The 13,285-nt window shown below is 39.2% G+C and overlaps 1 protein-coding gene across 2 annotated transcripts in view; it reads right to left on the bottom strand.

The window, feature by feature from the left end:
• Window positions 1–13,285, bottom strand: part of nrp2b (neuropilin 2b) — a 190,178-nt gene that overhangs the window by 113,794 nt on the left and 63,099 nt on the right. For both annotated transcript variants that reach the window (XM_067443481.1, XM_067443480.1), the window contains exons 8-10: window positions 9,747–9,891; window positions 6,247–6,596; window positions 5,393–5,537 (exon numbers count right to left, since the gene is read on the bottom strand). In XM_067443481.1, the coding sequence (XP_067299582.1) occupies window positions 5,393–5,537; window positions 6,247–6,596; window positions 9,747–9,891 (640 nt within the window). The remainder of the gene's footprint in view (window positions 1–5,392; window positions 5,538–6,246; window positions 6,597–9,746; window positions 9,892–13,285) is intronic.

Raw genomic sequence — 13,285 nt, 5'->3', positions numbered from 1 at the left:
ACTGTCAAAAAGGCTTTTGACTTTTTTTCTTCCATTTCTAAAGCCACTATGAGTGGTCATTAAAAAAAGAAGAAGAAAGTAATTAACACTTTTAAGTAATCTATAGTATAATGTTACAAAGGCTTTCTATTTCACATTTGCTGGTCTTTTGATCTTTCCATTTGTCAAAAAAAAATCTAATTTTCAGTTTCCACAAAAACTCAACACTGATTAATAGTAAGAAATGGTTAATTTCTTCCAAATTGGCATATTATAATGATTTCTGCAGAATCATGTGACTGAAGAATAATATTCTTGTGATGGAAAAGATTAATTTTCAGAGCATCGTTGCTCCAGTCTTCATCCAATATTATAACATATACTATAGGCCAATATATTAAGAAAGAAAACAGTTATTTTAAATTGTAATAATATTTCTGTTTTTGATCAACAGAATGTAGTCTTGGTAAACATAAGACACTTTTAAAACCGTGAAAAAAATATGGTAACTACAGTTTATGGTCCAGTTCTCTCTAGTAACTAGTTACTTATCAGCATGCATATTACTAGGACATTGGCTGTTTATTAATTTGAATAAAGCAAATATTAATGCCTTATTCTGCATTACCATATACTTAATACCTAAACTTAACAACTACCTTACTAACTATTAATAAGCAATAATTAGGAGTTTATTGAGGCAAAAGTCATAGTTAATTAACTATGACTACATTTAGATTAACTATGACTACATAACTATTAGTTACTTAATCTAAAGTGTGACCAAAATACTAACCCAAAACATTTGAACTGTAAGGTATTATCTTCCAACCCTTCACTTGCCATAAAAAACAAAAACAAAAAACAAACAAAACAGAATTCATATATAATTGCTGATTTTTAAACTTCTACGCTAAGGCAGTTGATCATTTGTCCTCCAGTCACTGTAGCCATCCCATTCACAGCTGTAGTTTGAAGCCTTACTGTCTGCTGTACACTCTCAGAAAAAAAGTGCTGTCACTGGGGTGGTTCCCATAACGTACAAAAGTGAAAAGTATCTTTGTATCTTTGTACTACTCAAAGTATCTTTGAGTATGAAATCTTTGAACCATACTCACCCCTAAATAGTACATATTAGTACCTTAAAAGGTACATATCAGTACTTTAAGTAGTGCGAATTAGTACCTTAAAGGTACATATTAATACCTTAAAGGTACATAATAATACCTTAAAGGTACGTAATACCTTAAAGGTACATAATAATACCTTAAAGGAACACATTAATACCTTAAAGGTAAATAACAATACCTTAAAGGTACATAATAATACCTTAAATGTACATATTAATACCTTAAAGGTACATATTAATACCTTAAAGGTACATAATAATACCTTAAAGGTACGTAATACCTTAAAGGTACATAATAATACCTTAAAGGAACACATTAATACCTTAAAGGTAAATAACAATACCTTAAAGGTACATAATAATACCTTAAAGGAACACATTAATACCTTAAAGGTAAATAACAATACCTTAAAGGTACATAATAATACCTTAAAGGAACACATTAATACCTTAAAGGTAAATAACAATACCTTAAAGGTACATAATAATACCTTAAATGTACATATTAATACCTTAAAGGTACATATTAATACCTTAAAGGTACATAATAATACCTTAAAGGTACGTAATACCTTAAAGGTACATAATAATACCTTAAAGGAACACATTAATACCTTAAAGGTAAATAACAATACCTTAAAGGTACATAATAATACCTTAAAGGAACACATTAATACCTTAAAGGTAAATAACAATACCTTAAAGGTACATAATAATACCTTAAAGGAACACATTAATACCTTAAAGGTAAATAACAATACCTTAAAGGTACATAATAATACCTTAAATGTACATATTAATACCTTAAAGGTACATATTAATACCTTAAAGGTACAGTGCCTTTTTGGTTTTGTATCTTAGGGTACCGCCCCAGTGACAGCAATGTATTTTTTTTTCTGACAGTGTACTCCTGAATCTCAGCCTGAGCGGGACAGAAGTCTAGGCGAGCCTAGTCTCAAGGATTGCGGGTCTCTCCGCAGCTTCTTCAATTTGAGACGCACTGCACCCAGCAGAGGTCACTGTCCTCTCTCTTTCTTCATCTCTCTCTCTCTCTCTCTCTCTCTCTCTCTCTCTCTCTCTCTCTCTCTCTCTCTCTCTCTCTCTCTCTCTCTCTCTCTCTCTCTCTCTTTCTCTCTCTCTCTCTCTCTCTCTCTCTCTCTCTCTCTCTCTCTCTCTCTCTCTCTCTCTCTCTCTCTCTCTCACCCAGAGACAGGAACCTTTGGCTTGACGTTGAGTCCAGTAATGAATAATAGACAAGGGTGCCTGATTGAAATATCTAAAGTCCCTCTGTGTGTCTTTCACGGTCTTGCTCACACAAGGTCTGTCTGCCACGCCTCTGTTTATTTATTCATCAATTCATTATTTCTCTCCTCGTGTCCCTCACTCCGCATTTCCTTCCTCCGGGAGAGTGATGGGATTTGGGGACAAAATCGTAGCTTAGCCACAGCTCAGAATAACTCCAGGAATGACCTTGGTTTGCGCGACTCTGTACAGTAGGAAAAGTATGGCATATGTAATAATATATATACTGTAAAACTGTATAAAATATATGTAATGTATAGTCAGACGGTCATTATCATCAAATAAACCCTGTCCGGGTGATCAGAACCATGACACCAGAGTACATGACTACATTTTCCTGCTCATGACAAGGCTTCTTACCAAATAAATGGACAGTGATTTTAATTTGAGTCTAAATTATTTTAGCATGTGAGAAGAAAGAAACTGGTTGCTGGGGACAATGGTCAATTATGCAGCTATGCGGTCATTATATTAAAAAGATTCAGGTCATTATATAAAAATACTTGACCACTGTATGTCACAATGGACCAATCAGAATCAAGTATTCCAGAGTGTCATGTAATACTAACTTTTAATAATCTCTCTTTATATGAAATTAAATGTTTGCATGTGTGTGTTCAGTGAGAAGACGACTATGAACGCGGTGGCAGATGTGTGTGATTGGCGTAAACATCTCTGTGCAGTCGAGTGAGACTGATGTAGCCCTCTGAATATTTAATCTCTCTCTCTCTCTCTCTCTCTCTCTCTCTCTCTCTCTCTCTCTCTCTCTCTCTCTCTCTCTCTCTCTCTCTCTCTCTCTCTCTCTCTCTCTCTCTCTCCACGAATCCCCACGGCCCCTCAAAATCACAACAGCGGCCACGGACCCTGCGTCACTCACCCTCGCACCACAGCTGCAAACAACCACGATTTACAAAAGTTCTGTTTGCTTTAGAGCTCCGAATTAGGGCAAACTCGCTCAAACCATAGGTCTGTATGTTTTTTGTTGTCAAACAGATCCTTTGAGGACCGGTACTGGTGATCACCGTAGAGGTGCTTAACAGATGGTAGGAAACGAAACAGCCATAATATTGGGCGTACTGACGGAAATGAAGAAAGTACGCAAGAAAAATACACACAAATCAAAGTTGTGTAAGTATATAACAAAGCTGTAGCTGGGGCACGGTGTGTTTATTATTTTCAAATAAAACGGGTAATTCTGACTGTAAAATCTGACTGGATGAGCCACATTGAAGTTGCTGCCAATAGCCAATGAATGCACGCACCTGTGACCGCACATCATTTGCATTATATATTAATGTAAAGTTGCTACAGGCAATGTAAACAGCCTACAGCTAGGCTAATGAACTTTATTACTCAGCGGATTCATTGTTTATTGGGATTATAATTAATCTGCTTTGTGACATGTCCAAAGCCACAATGTAATATATAAAAAAAAAAAAAAAAACACAACCGAAGGTCTGTGTGTTTTCTGTTATCAAACAGCTCCTTTGAGGACCGGCACTTTTATGGAGGACTGTGGATGTGCTTAACAGATGCTAGGAATGTTGTACATACGGTCAGAAACAAAGAAAATACAAAAGGGAAATACACGAATTTCAAAGTCACATGCAAGTGTATATAACACACAAGTGTGTTTGTGTGTCTTGGGATCTGTATGTGATTAGATTTACTGTGGAGATTAGGAACTGAGGCTGTAGTTTCAACAGTGAGTGGGGTAGATTGAGCCCCCCGTGTCTCGAACATCTGGTGCGCAGTTGTGCGCTGCGGAGCCTCGCCGCACTGTCATCGCATTCCCTCACGCAAACATAACCGTGTGTACACAAACACAATCGGCCGTCAGTCCATTTTTCGTCACTCATTAACTCACTGGCTTTGATCCCTCCCTTATTTCTTTCATCTGCTTTGATTATCGTCTCTTACTCTCTCTTGATCTTTCGCTCTCATTCATTTATGGCCCATAGGCTCTGTAAACCTGTGCCAGTATCGCACCGAGCCCCGCCGATGACACATGAAGCTTTCAGCCCTGATCTCCTCTTCTGCCTGCAAAGTGCCACAAACTAACCCTGAGCCAACACCGGCTCTCTGTCTGACTTTTCATCGTGCCTTCTTCCTCCTGCAGTCTTGCCATGCTAATAAACCTGGGCACTCAGCCCTGAGGCTTCCCCTGGCCTCCACCCACATCGTCCTTTCTAGCAGCTCCTCTAATGCGCCTTCGCCCCCGGCGTTCCTGCAGACACAGAGCCATGAAGACAGCCCGTCGATTACTGCCCCTCGGCCTGCCGCTTTATAAAACCCGGGCCAGGTCCAGAGGGAGCAGTCGTGTGTCCTTTCGGCTGATCATCATGCCGTGACAGGTAAAAGATTCAGGAGGAGGAGATATGAAGGGCATCGGGGACAGAGAGCAAAGATGGAAGTGGCAGAGTGACTGCTGTAGCTGGGGCCATGTTTATTTTTAATTAAAACGGATCATTCTTAAAGTTGCTGCCAATAGGCAATAAATACACACATATTTGACTGCACATCATTTGCATTATATATTAATGTGAAGTTGCAACAGGTAATGTAAACAGCCTACAGCTGGGCTAATGAACTGTATTACTCAGCAGATTAATACAATGTAAAAAAAAAAAAAATACTGTTGGTTTAACTTAAAAAAATTAGTAACCTGGTTGCCTTAAAATTTTGAGTTTATTGAAATAAAATTTTTTTGTTGATACAATGAAGGAAAGTTGTTTAATAAATAGAAACTCCAAATATTATTATATCTGAATGACTTAAAAAAATATCATTTATGAAAATAGCACAATTTGGTATGTTTAACTGCGTATTCACAAATAAGCATACAATTACCCAATATGCTTACAAAATATTTTAATAAAATTTGAACAAATAAAGGTTGTTGATTCTTTAAAATGTTTATTTTGTTAACTTTATTTTGTTTATATATATATATATATACGCTAATAATAAAAAAGGTCTTACCTGGCAAGTCACATCCCAGTATCTCCAGTCTCATTCCGATCCCAGCGGGCGACCACCTCTCCGGATACACCCGGATAAACTGGGCCACGATCTCCTCGAAGCGACGGATCTCTGGGGTGTCGTAGTGTGTGTTGCCCTCAAAAATCTGGAGGATCAGAATGGAGCACAAAAACACTTTAGCACAGCTGTGTGATTGAGAGAGGAAAGCTAGTGGATATTCTCTGTGAGTCTCTGACGCAGCTCTGCAGCTCAGGTTTTAATTAACACAACTCTGGATGATTTCACTGGAATGTTATCAAAGCTTGCAGCATAATTGAATTCTGCTCTCAGAGTGGGAGATTGCGAATCTAGAAGTGAAATGCTGAGATGAGCAGGAAAGAATGCAATAAGTCTGTTAATAATCTGATTGTGGTGAACTGTTCATTACTATAGCCTTTTCAACGACCCACAATATTTAAATTTGCACGATTAACTAATTAACCTAATTCAACTCCAGTTATATTCTTCCCTTCAGTTCTCTGCTGGAAAAAGCAGACTCTACCCTGCCTAAGATGGGAAAGCAGGATCCAAGAAAGCCTAAATGGCTTTAACAGCTCTCGACTTAAATGGACTAAAAGGTCAAACTCAGCTGATCAACTATCTAGACCAGAGTATCTTAAATGGTTGAGTTTGATGAGGGTTTGAGATAAACACTGCAGGACAGTGCCTTATTTAAACAATCCTGATCTCTAGTCCAACCTGAACCAGACTGGGCCAACTAAAAAACTATGTAAAACGAATTATTCCGCTAACCATTTAACCTGTTTTCTCAACTGATAAGTAGATCATAGTTTGGAAGCAGACCCAGCTCTCACCTTTGGGAAATTGGTCTTGGAGTCGATGATATAGCTCCAGTCTTTTCCATTTAAGCTATGGGACAGTTTATACTTCCGTACGAAGGCCCGGTTCTCTGCGCTGGTACTGCCGTCCACCCCGCGGGCCCCTTGCGTGATGATACCCCGTACGGTTTTGGGCACTCCCAGGTCCACCTGCAGCCATTCTTCACCGGCCACAGGCTGCGCGGGACTGGGGAACCACCCTGAGCGGCTGGCCACCAGCCGGGCGGCGCCTGTGGCCCCGTGGATGTCCCTCATGGTGGAGGCTGAGATCTGAGAGTCTGGCAAGAGGCCTGAGAGCATTCCCTGCATCTCGGAGCATGGAGCGTCTGAACGGAAGATGGACAGGCAAAAAAGTTATGGTGAAGCAAAGAGGTATTGACATTTTAAGGCTGGTGAGATCAATGTTTCATGTTGTTATGTCATGAGAGAGGCCTTAGGAATAAATAATAAATAAACAGAGCATATGCGGGTGCGCTTTTTTCTGTGAACATCCCCTCAGAGTGGGTGTTTGTGTGTAGGATTTATTACAGGAAGAATTTCGTGTTCCAGGTTTGTTAGGTTCACCTCTGCAGAGTTAAAAGCAAACCCACTCAGCCCAAAACAGCCTTTCTCTGGCTCGACCGCCACAAATACAAAAGCTTCTAGAAATAAATGATTGATTTTGGCCTATGGCTTAAACACAGAACAAAAGAACAGGAAAACAGGCTGGGGCATCTGGTTCAAGCCCATCCTAACAATCTCAGTTGAATTACACCCAGAGGTACACCCACACTCCGACAGAAAGAGCAGTAAAACACAGATCGAGGCTAGCGGCACGAACGTGATCGATGGCTTCACGGGCATCTTTATAGGCTTGGCACTGTCGGATATCCCGCGGGCCGAGCATCACTCTTTCGTGGGAAAGACAGGAAGGGCAGCGACAAGTCTCACTGAGAGCAGCTTGTTCTGGGCTGGATGCCCGAGGGACAACGGCCCCCGTGGGACTGCAGCAGGTCTAATATGGAGGCCAGTGGTGTGTCCGTTCGTCGTTTGTGTCAGTGTTGAAAAAGACCCTGTCTCTAAAAGCGCATTTGTCCTGCTCAGTGTCGACGAAAAGAGGAGAGAATCACTGTTTAATAGCGTAATGATGGAGTGTGATGTCTCTGATAACATCAGTGAAAAAGCAGCTCACCTCCTTCTTCTGCTGCAGGACATGCTAACAGAATTAGGGGACTGCTATCTCCCCATCTCCATAAATAGCCAAACCTAATCAGGACCCTAAACAGCTCTGATAAATACACATTTGAGTTCACTTGACAGGGACACAGTGGGCATCTGGAACATTTGTCACGTGTAGTATCTGCGGGCCTACTGCGTACAAAAGTTCACTATCTATCTATCTATCTATCTATCTATCTATCTATCTATCTATCTATCTATCTATCTATCTATCTATCTATCTATCTATCTATCTATCTATCTATCTATCTATCTATCTATCTATCTATCTATCTATCTATCTATCTATCTATCTATCTATCTATCTATCTATCTATCTATCTATCTGTCTATCTATCTGTCTGTCTGTCTGTCTGTCTGTCTGTCTGTCTGTCTGTCTCTCTGACTAGTGATGAAAAGAGCTTAAATCTCATGAAGCATTGCAAACAGCATAATCAATTTAAAAACAGTAAAGAAGCATAATAATACAACCTTTATAAAAACAATGTTAAGTCAATTCTAAAAGTCAACCACCACAAATCAGTTCCCTTTTTGGGGTTAGTTCACCCCAAAATGAAATTGATGTCCTTAATAACTCACCCTAATGTCGCTCCAAACCCGTAAGACCTCCGTTAATCTTCTTAACACAGTTTAAGATATTTTATATTTTAGTCCCAGAGCATATGCAGTCTATGCACACTTTACTGTCCATGTCCAGAAAGGGAATAAAAACATCATCAAAGTGGTCCATATGTGACATCAGTTGGTTGATTAGAATCATCGAAAATACATTTTGGTCCAAAAATAACAAAAACGTCGATTTTATTCAGCATCAGTCTTCTCTTCCGTGTTTGTTTTCAAACCTCAAATAAAGATTCAAACGGCCATGAATCAGTGAATCGCTCAATGATACGGATCGCCAATGTCACTTGATTTCAGCAGTTTGGATCACCTGTCAAACTGCCAAAATCAGGTGACATTGGCGATCCGAATCATTGATATATTTGAGGTTTGAAAACAAACGCGGAAGAGAAGACAATGCTGAATAAAGTCGTATTTTTTGTTATTTTTGGACCAAAATGTATTTTCGATGCTTCAAGAGATTCTAATTAACCAATTGATGTCACATATGGACTACTTTGATGATGTTTTTATTAGCTTTCTGGATATGCTCTGGGACTAAAATATAAAATATCTTCAACTGTTACCGGAAAATGAACGGCGGTCTTACGGGTGAGGAATGAAATTAGGGTGAGTCATTAATGACGTCAATTTCATTTTTGGGTGAACTATCCCTTTAAAGGGTTAGTTCACTCAAAAATGAAAATTCTGTCATTAATTACTTACCCTAATGTCGTTCCTCACCCGTAAGACCGCCGTTCATCTTCAGAACACAAATAAAGATATTTTTGTTGAAATCCGATTACAAAGTCCATCTCACTCCAGTGGCTCTACATTTATTTTATTTTATTTTATTTGTTTATTTGACAGGGACAGTGTACATTAATCGACATTACTGTAAATGCACCAGAATTAGCCAAAAGGCTATTTTTCATCCGTTGTCCCTGGACAGATCTTAAAATTGTCTACCTAAAACACAATAAAAAGATTACAGAAAACAATACAAATATAAACAGCAGTAAAACAGATTTAACTCTTTAAAACCTGTTGCTAAATACAATATACAAATTTACTATAAACAGAAATCATGTTGGAAAAAAAAAAAAGAAGAAAATAATTAATATTATAACATTAATTTTATGAAGCGACGAGAATAGTTTTTGTGCACAAAAAACCCCCTAAATAACAACTTATATAGTGATGGGACAATTTAAAAACAAAGTTTTGAACGGTTATGAATCAGTTGATTCATGATTCAGATTGCGTGTCAAACTGGCAAACTGAAATCACATGACAATGACGATCCGAATCATGAATCGATGCACTGATTCATAACGTTCAAAACTTTGTTATGAAATAGGCCCATCACTATATAAGTCTATTTTATAAACAAAAACTATACTTGTCGCTTTATAAAATTATTGTAGAACCACTGTAGTGAGATGGGCTTTGTAACGACGTCTTGACACCTGTCAGAGCCATCGGATTTCAACAAAAATATCTTCATTTGTGTTCCGAAGATGAACGGAGGTCTTACGGGTGTCGAACGACATTAAGGTAAGTAATTAATGAAAGAATTTCCATTTTTGGGTGAACTAACCCTTTAAGGGCTGGTGAAACAGACGTGGAGAAAGTTATGTGCTGTGAGTTTTACTGACCCGTGATTTGACAGCCGTAAAGTTCGAAGCGTAAAGCGATTCCATTCTTCCACGCCTGAGGTCGGATACGGACAAACCGAGCTAAGACTGGCTGAGGGATCCGATTCAGGACCACCTCAGAGGGGTCTACGTTCGCATGGAAAACCTAAGAGAGAGAGAGAGAGAGAGAAGAGAGAGATTTACAACTATTCAGGAGGTGGTTTGGCTGAGGCCACTCATTCAAAACAAACGGACCTCACAAACAAGCACAACCTCTCGCACACTCAGAGCTTCTTTACTGGGGTCAAGTGAAATTGTGACCTTAATCGCTGTCAAAATACACACAGCACTGAATACACACATAGACGCCACCAATGTTAGTATCGTAAATTCAAACATGAAATGCTATTTCCTTCAGAATGAGGTAAAGACAACAGACATGGGTGAGATAGTGTGAGTATGAAAAATCTGTTGTCACTCTATGGGCTTGATGGTTGTCACATGAAGACATAAAACCAGGCATGACCACATGTTTTGGGGTGTTGTCATTGTTTACATCAGTATGTCAAATGGATGATTAGTATTTTAGCAGACAGTTCCCAGGGTATCGTACAAATATGCCATGTGCTTCAGTCACTGCATCTTGGGATGGTGAGGATGGACAAGATGACAAGCTCTGATAGCAAATCGCCATCTTTCCTTCTTCCTCAGAGAGGTGAACCTCTGTCAGGGTCTTCGTCTCCAGAGAGAGGAAGTAGGAAAGAGTAGAAGAAGCAGAACAGGGTGAGTCCTGCTCCACTGCACACACAAAAACAAAGCCTGGACCCTAAGGACCTGACCCATCTCAGGATCCAATTACATCCGGGCCAGCTGGCCTGGGTCAGGTCCGTCCTAGGCCGGCTTGTGCGGAGAGTGAAGGAAGAGATTAAAGGCTGGTAAGAGAAATGAGAATAAAAAAACCTTCTGACCTTTGGTAAATCGCCCCAATATATCATGAAATAAAAGAAGAAAACTATGAACTGAGGCCCTGTGGTCATTAATCATTGCGCGCATGTTTAGTTAAAAGCAGTGGAGACCTGGGGCAATACATTTTTCACTTATTTTATCATAAGTAATTACTGCAAATATATCTCCCATCTTTTGGTGAATTAAACATTTATATGTGGAATATTTATTAAAATATTAAAATATTAACAATGTGAAAGATTCAATCACAATACTGAAAAATATAATACAATAAGTTATGGAATTACAAACCTTTAAAGTTAAGGGCAAAATGACAGACAGATGACAAGTGAAATCTTGGGAAAAAGTGTGTGTGAGGAGAGAGATTATAAACGAAAAAGGGAGAGTGTAAAGCTGTTGTCAGGAAGATGCAGAAATCTGCTTTTGTTTAATGACCTCATGATGGAGTGTGTGACCTTGCCACTTCACTGCCTCTGAAGTTTTTCAACACAGCACAGTATGTGAGAGCCAAATTGTGTGTGTGTGTGTGTGTGTGTGTGTGTGTGACCACTGGGAGCAAGCAGTGTCTAATATATCACCTCTTTAGTGTGTGGGAGAGTCCTATTTCTCACGATTCACTGACATAACCTAACACACACCCAGCACTTCTGAAAAAAACTAAAAAACAAACGCAGCTAGATCAAGAAGCCTGTGAAATATTCCAGAGGCATACTCGTGACAGTGCAAATTTGCTATTATTTATATACTATTATATTATGTATTCATAAATATTTTTGTATGGATGTTTTCTTTCATTTTAGTTTAAGTTTTAATAATTTTGTTAATTAGTTTATTTGTATAAATATTTCTATTTTGCTTTTTATTCATATTTATTTAAGTTTTAAGATTTAGAAATTTGAACTTGATTTCAGTTAGTATCATTTCTAATTTCCGTTTGTTTCAAATTTTCATCTTTACATTTGATTTGATTTCAGCTTTACTTCAACTAACAAAATTCATTTTAATAGTTTTAGTTAATAAAAAACATTGACTTGTGGTCGTCTAACAATAACACATTCTGACTTATATGGAAATCTAAAAATAAATATATGAACAAGCACACACACACACACACACACACACACACACACACACACACACACACACACACACACACACACACACACACACACACACACACACACACACACACACACACACACACACACACACACACACACACACACACACACTGTGTGTGATCACACAGAAGTAATGGCATTGGGAATACTAGATGAGATTCGTCTGAAATGAGGTAAAAAAAAACATAAATACTGTTCGGTTTCGTGTCTTAAGACATCAATGTGTCGCCACGAGCCGCAGGGTTTAATATGGATTAAAATATCTCATAGTGGCTCTCATAGAAAACACCCAATTGACATGCATTATATGGCAAAGGTTGGAGTTAAAAATCTTAATTTGTGTTCTACTGAAGAAACAAACACACCTACATCTTGTATGCCCTGGGGGTAAGCAGATAAACATGAAAATTAAATTTTTGGGTGAACATACCCTTTAAAATTATAATAATAATAAGTTTACAAATGTTTGTTTTTACTGTTGTCCTTTGACTGGACAGGCTCCCTTTCCTGGCTTCTGATTAGCCAACCTGTTTAATCCAAACCAGCAGGAACTGTGAGCCTCTCATAACAGATGAACAGATGCATATCACATGGGATTGGGACAGAAAGAACACTGTTAACATTATGTATAAAGTTCCAAGCACTAACCATTAACCATGAAAATGCCAAAATGATCAAAAGGCACAGAAGAAACTAAAAGGCATAACAGGCTTGAGCAGTCCAATTACTGCAAGGACATTAGGGAGCGGGCTGAGATGAAGCTGAAGAACGGTGATTTCCCACTGGTCCTCTAAGACAGAGGAAAAGGGGAAGCGAGAGGAATGACAGAAATGACAGAAAGTCTGGGATTCTGACAGCAGCAGTCAATCTATAGGGGAGGCGGCATCCAATACTGCTTCTAGCCAAACATATATTGGCGATATGAAACCTTTCGCTGTTTACTTCACTTTTTACCACACAGGCACGCACCTGCTAATGTTTTCTTTGCATCCCTGAGCTCTAATGGCCCCTGACTGGTGTTGTGTTGACAGACATGCAGGTGCTGGTAATGACAGACTCCCACACACCGAAACAGGAGAACTGCTGTCAGCCCTGCTGTCACGGGCCGTCTACTGATACAAGGCCACCCTCGCACCCGTTCCCTCTATTTTTTGCCCTTACACTGTCTAACAGCCGTTTTTCCGTTGTTTCTTTCTCACTATGCAGTCCAGGCGTAATCTTTGATTGATGCACTCTCTGTGTGTGCAGGCGTGCCTGTAGCCAGAGACATAACAAATGGACACTGCCGTCATCGGAAGGTTTATGCTAAATTACTTTCATGAATCATGCATTTGCGTACGTTACTTATATCACGTTCCCTCCGGCACGGCTGCTAGTGTTTCCCAGCATGCAGCCTGTGGAGAGTATCAGGTATGTGTTGTCAGTCTCAGGTGGGGATGTTTTGCACGTGAGTGGGGGTCTGAGTATATTTGG

This window comes from Pseudorasbora parva, chromosome 5, assembly GCF_024679245.1.
Source record: "Pseudorasbora parva isolate DD20220531a chromosome 5, ASM2467924v1, whole genome shotgun sequence".
NCBI lineage: Eukaryota > Metazoa > Chordata > Actinopteri > Cypriniformes > Gobionidae > Pseudorasbora > Pseudorasbora parva.
Note: the sequence above shows the minus strand (reverse complement) of the source record. Positions and strands in the feature narration are given on the sequence as shown.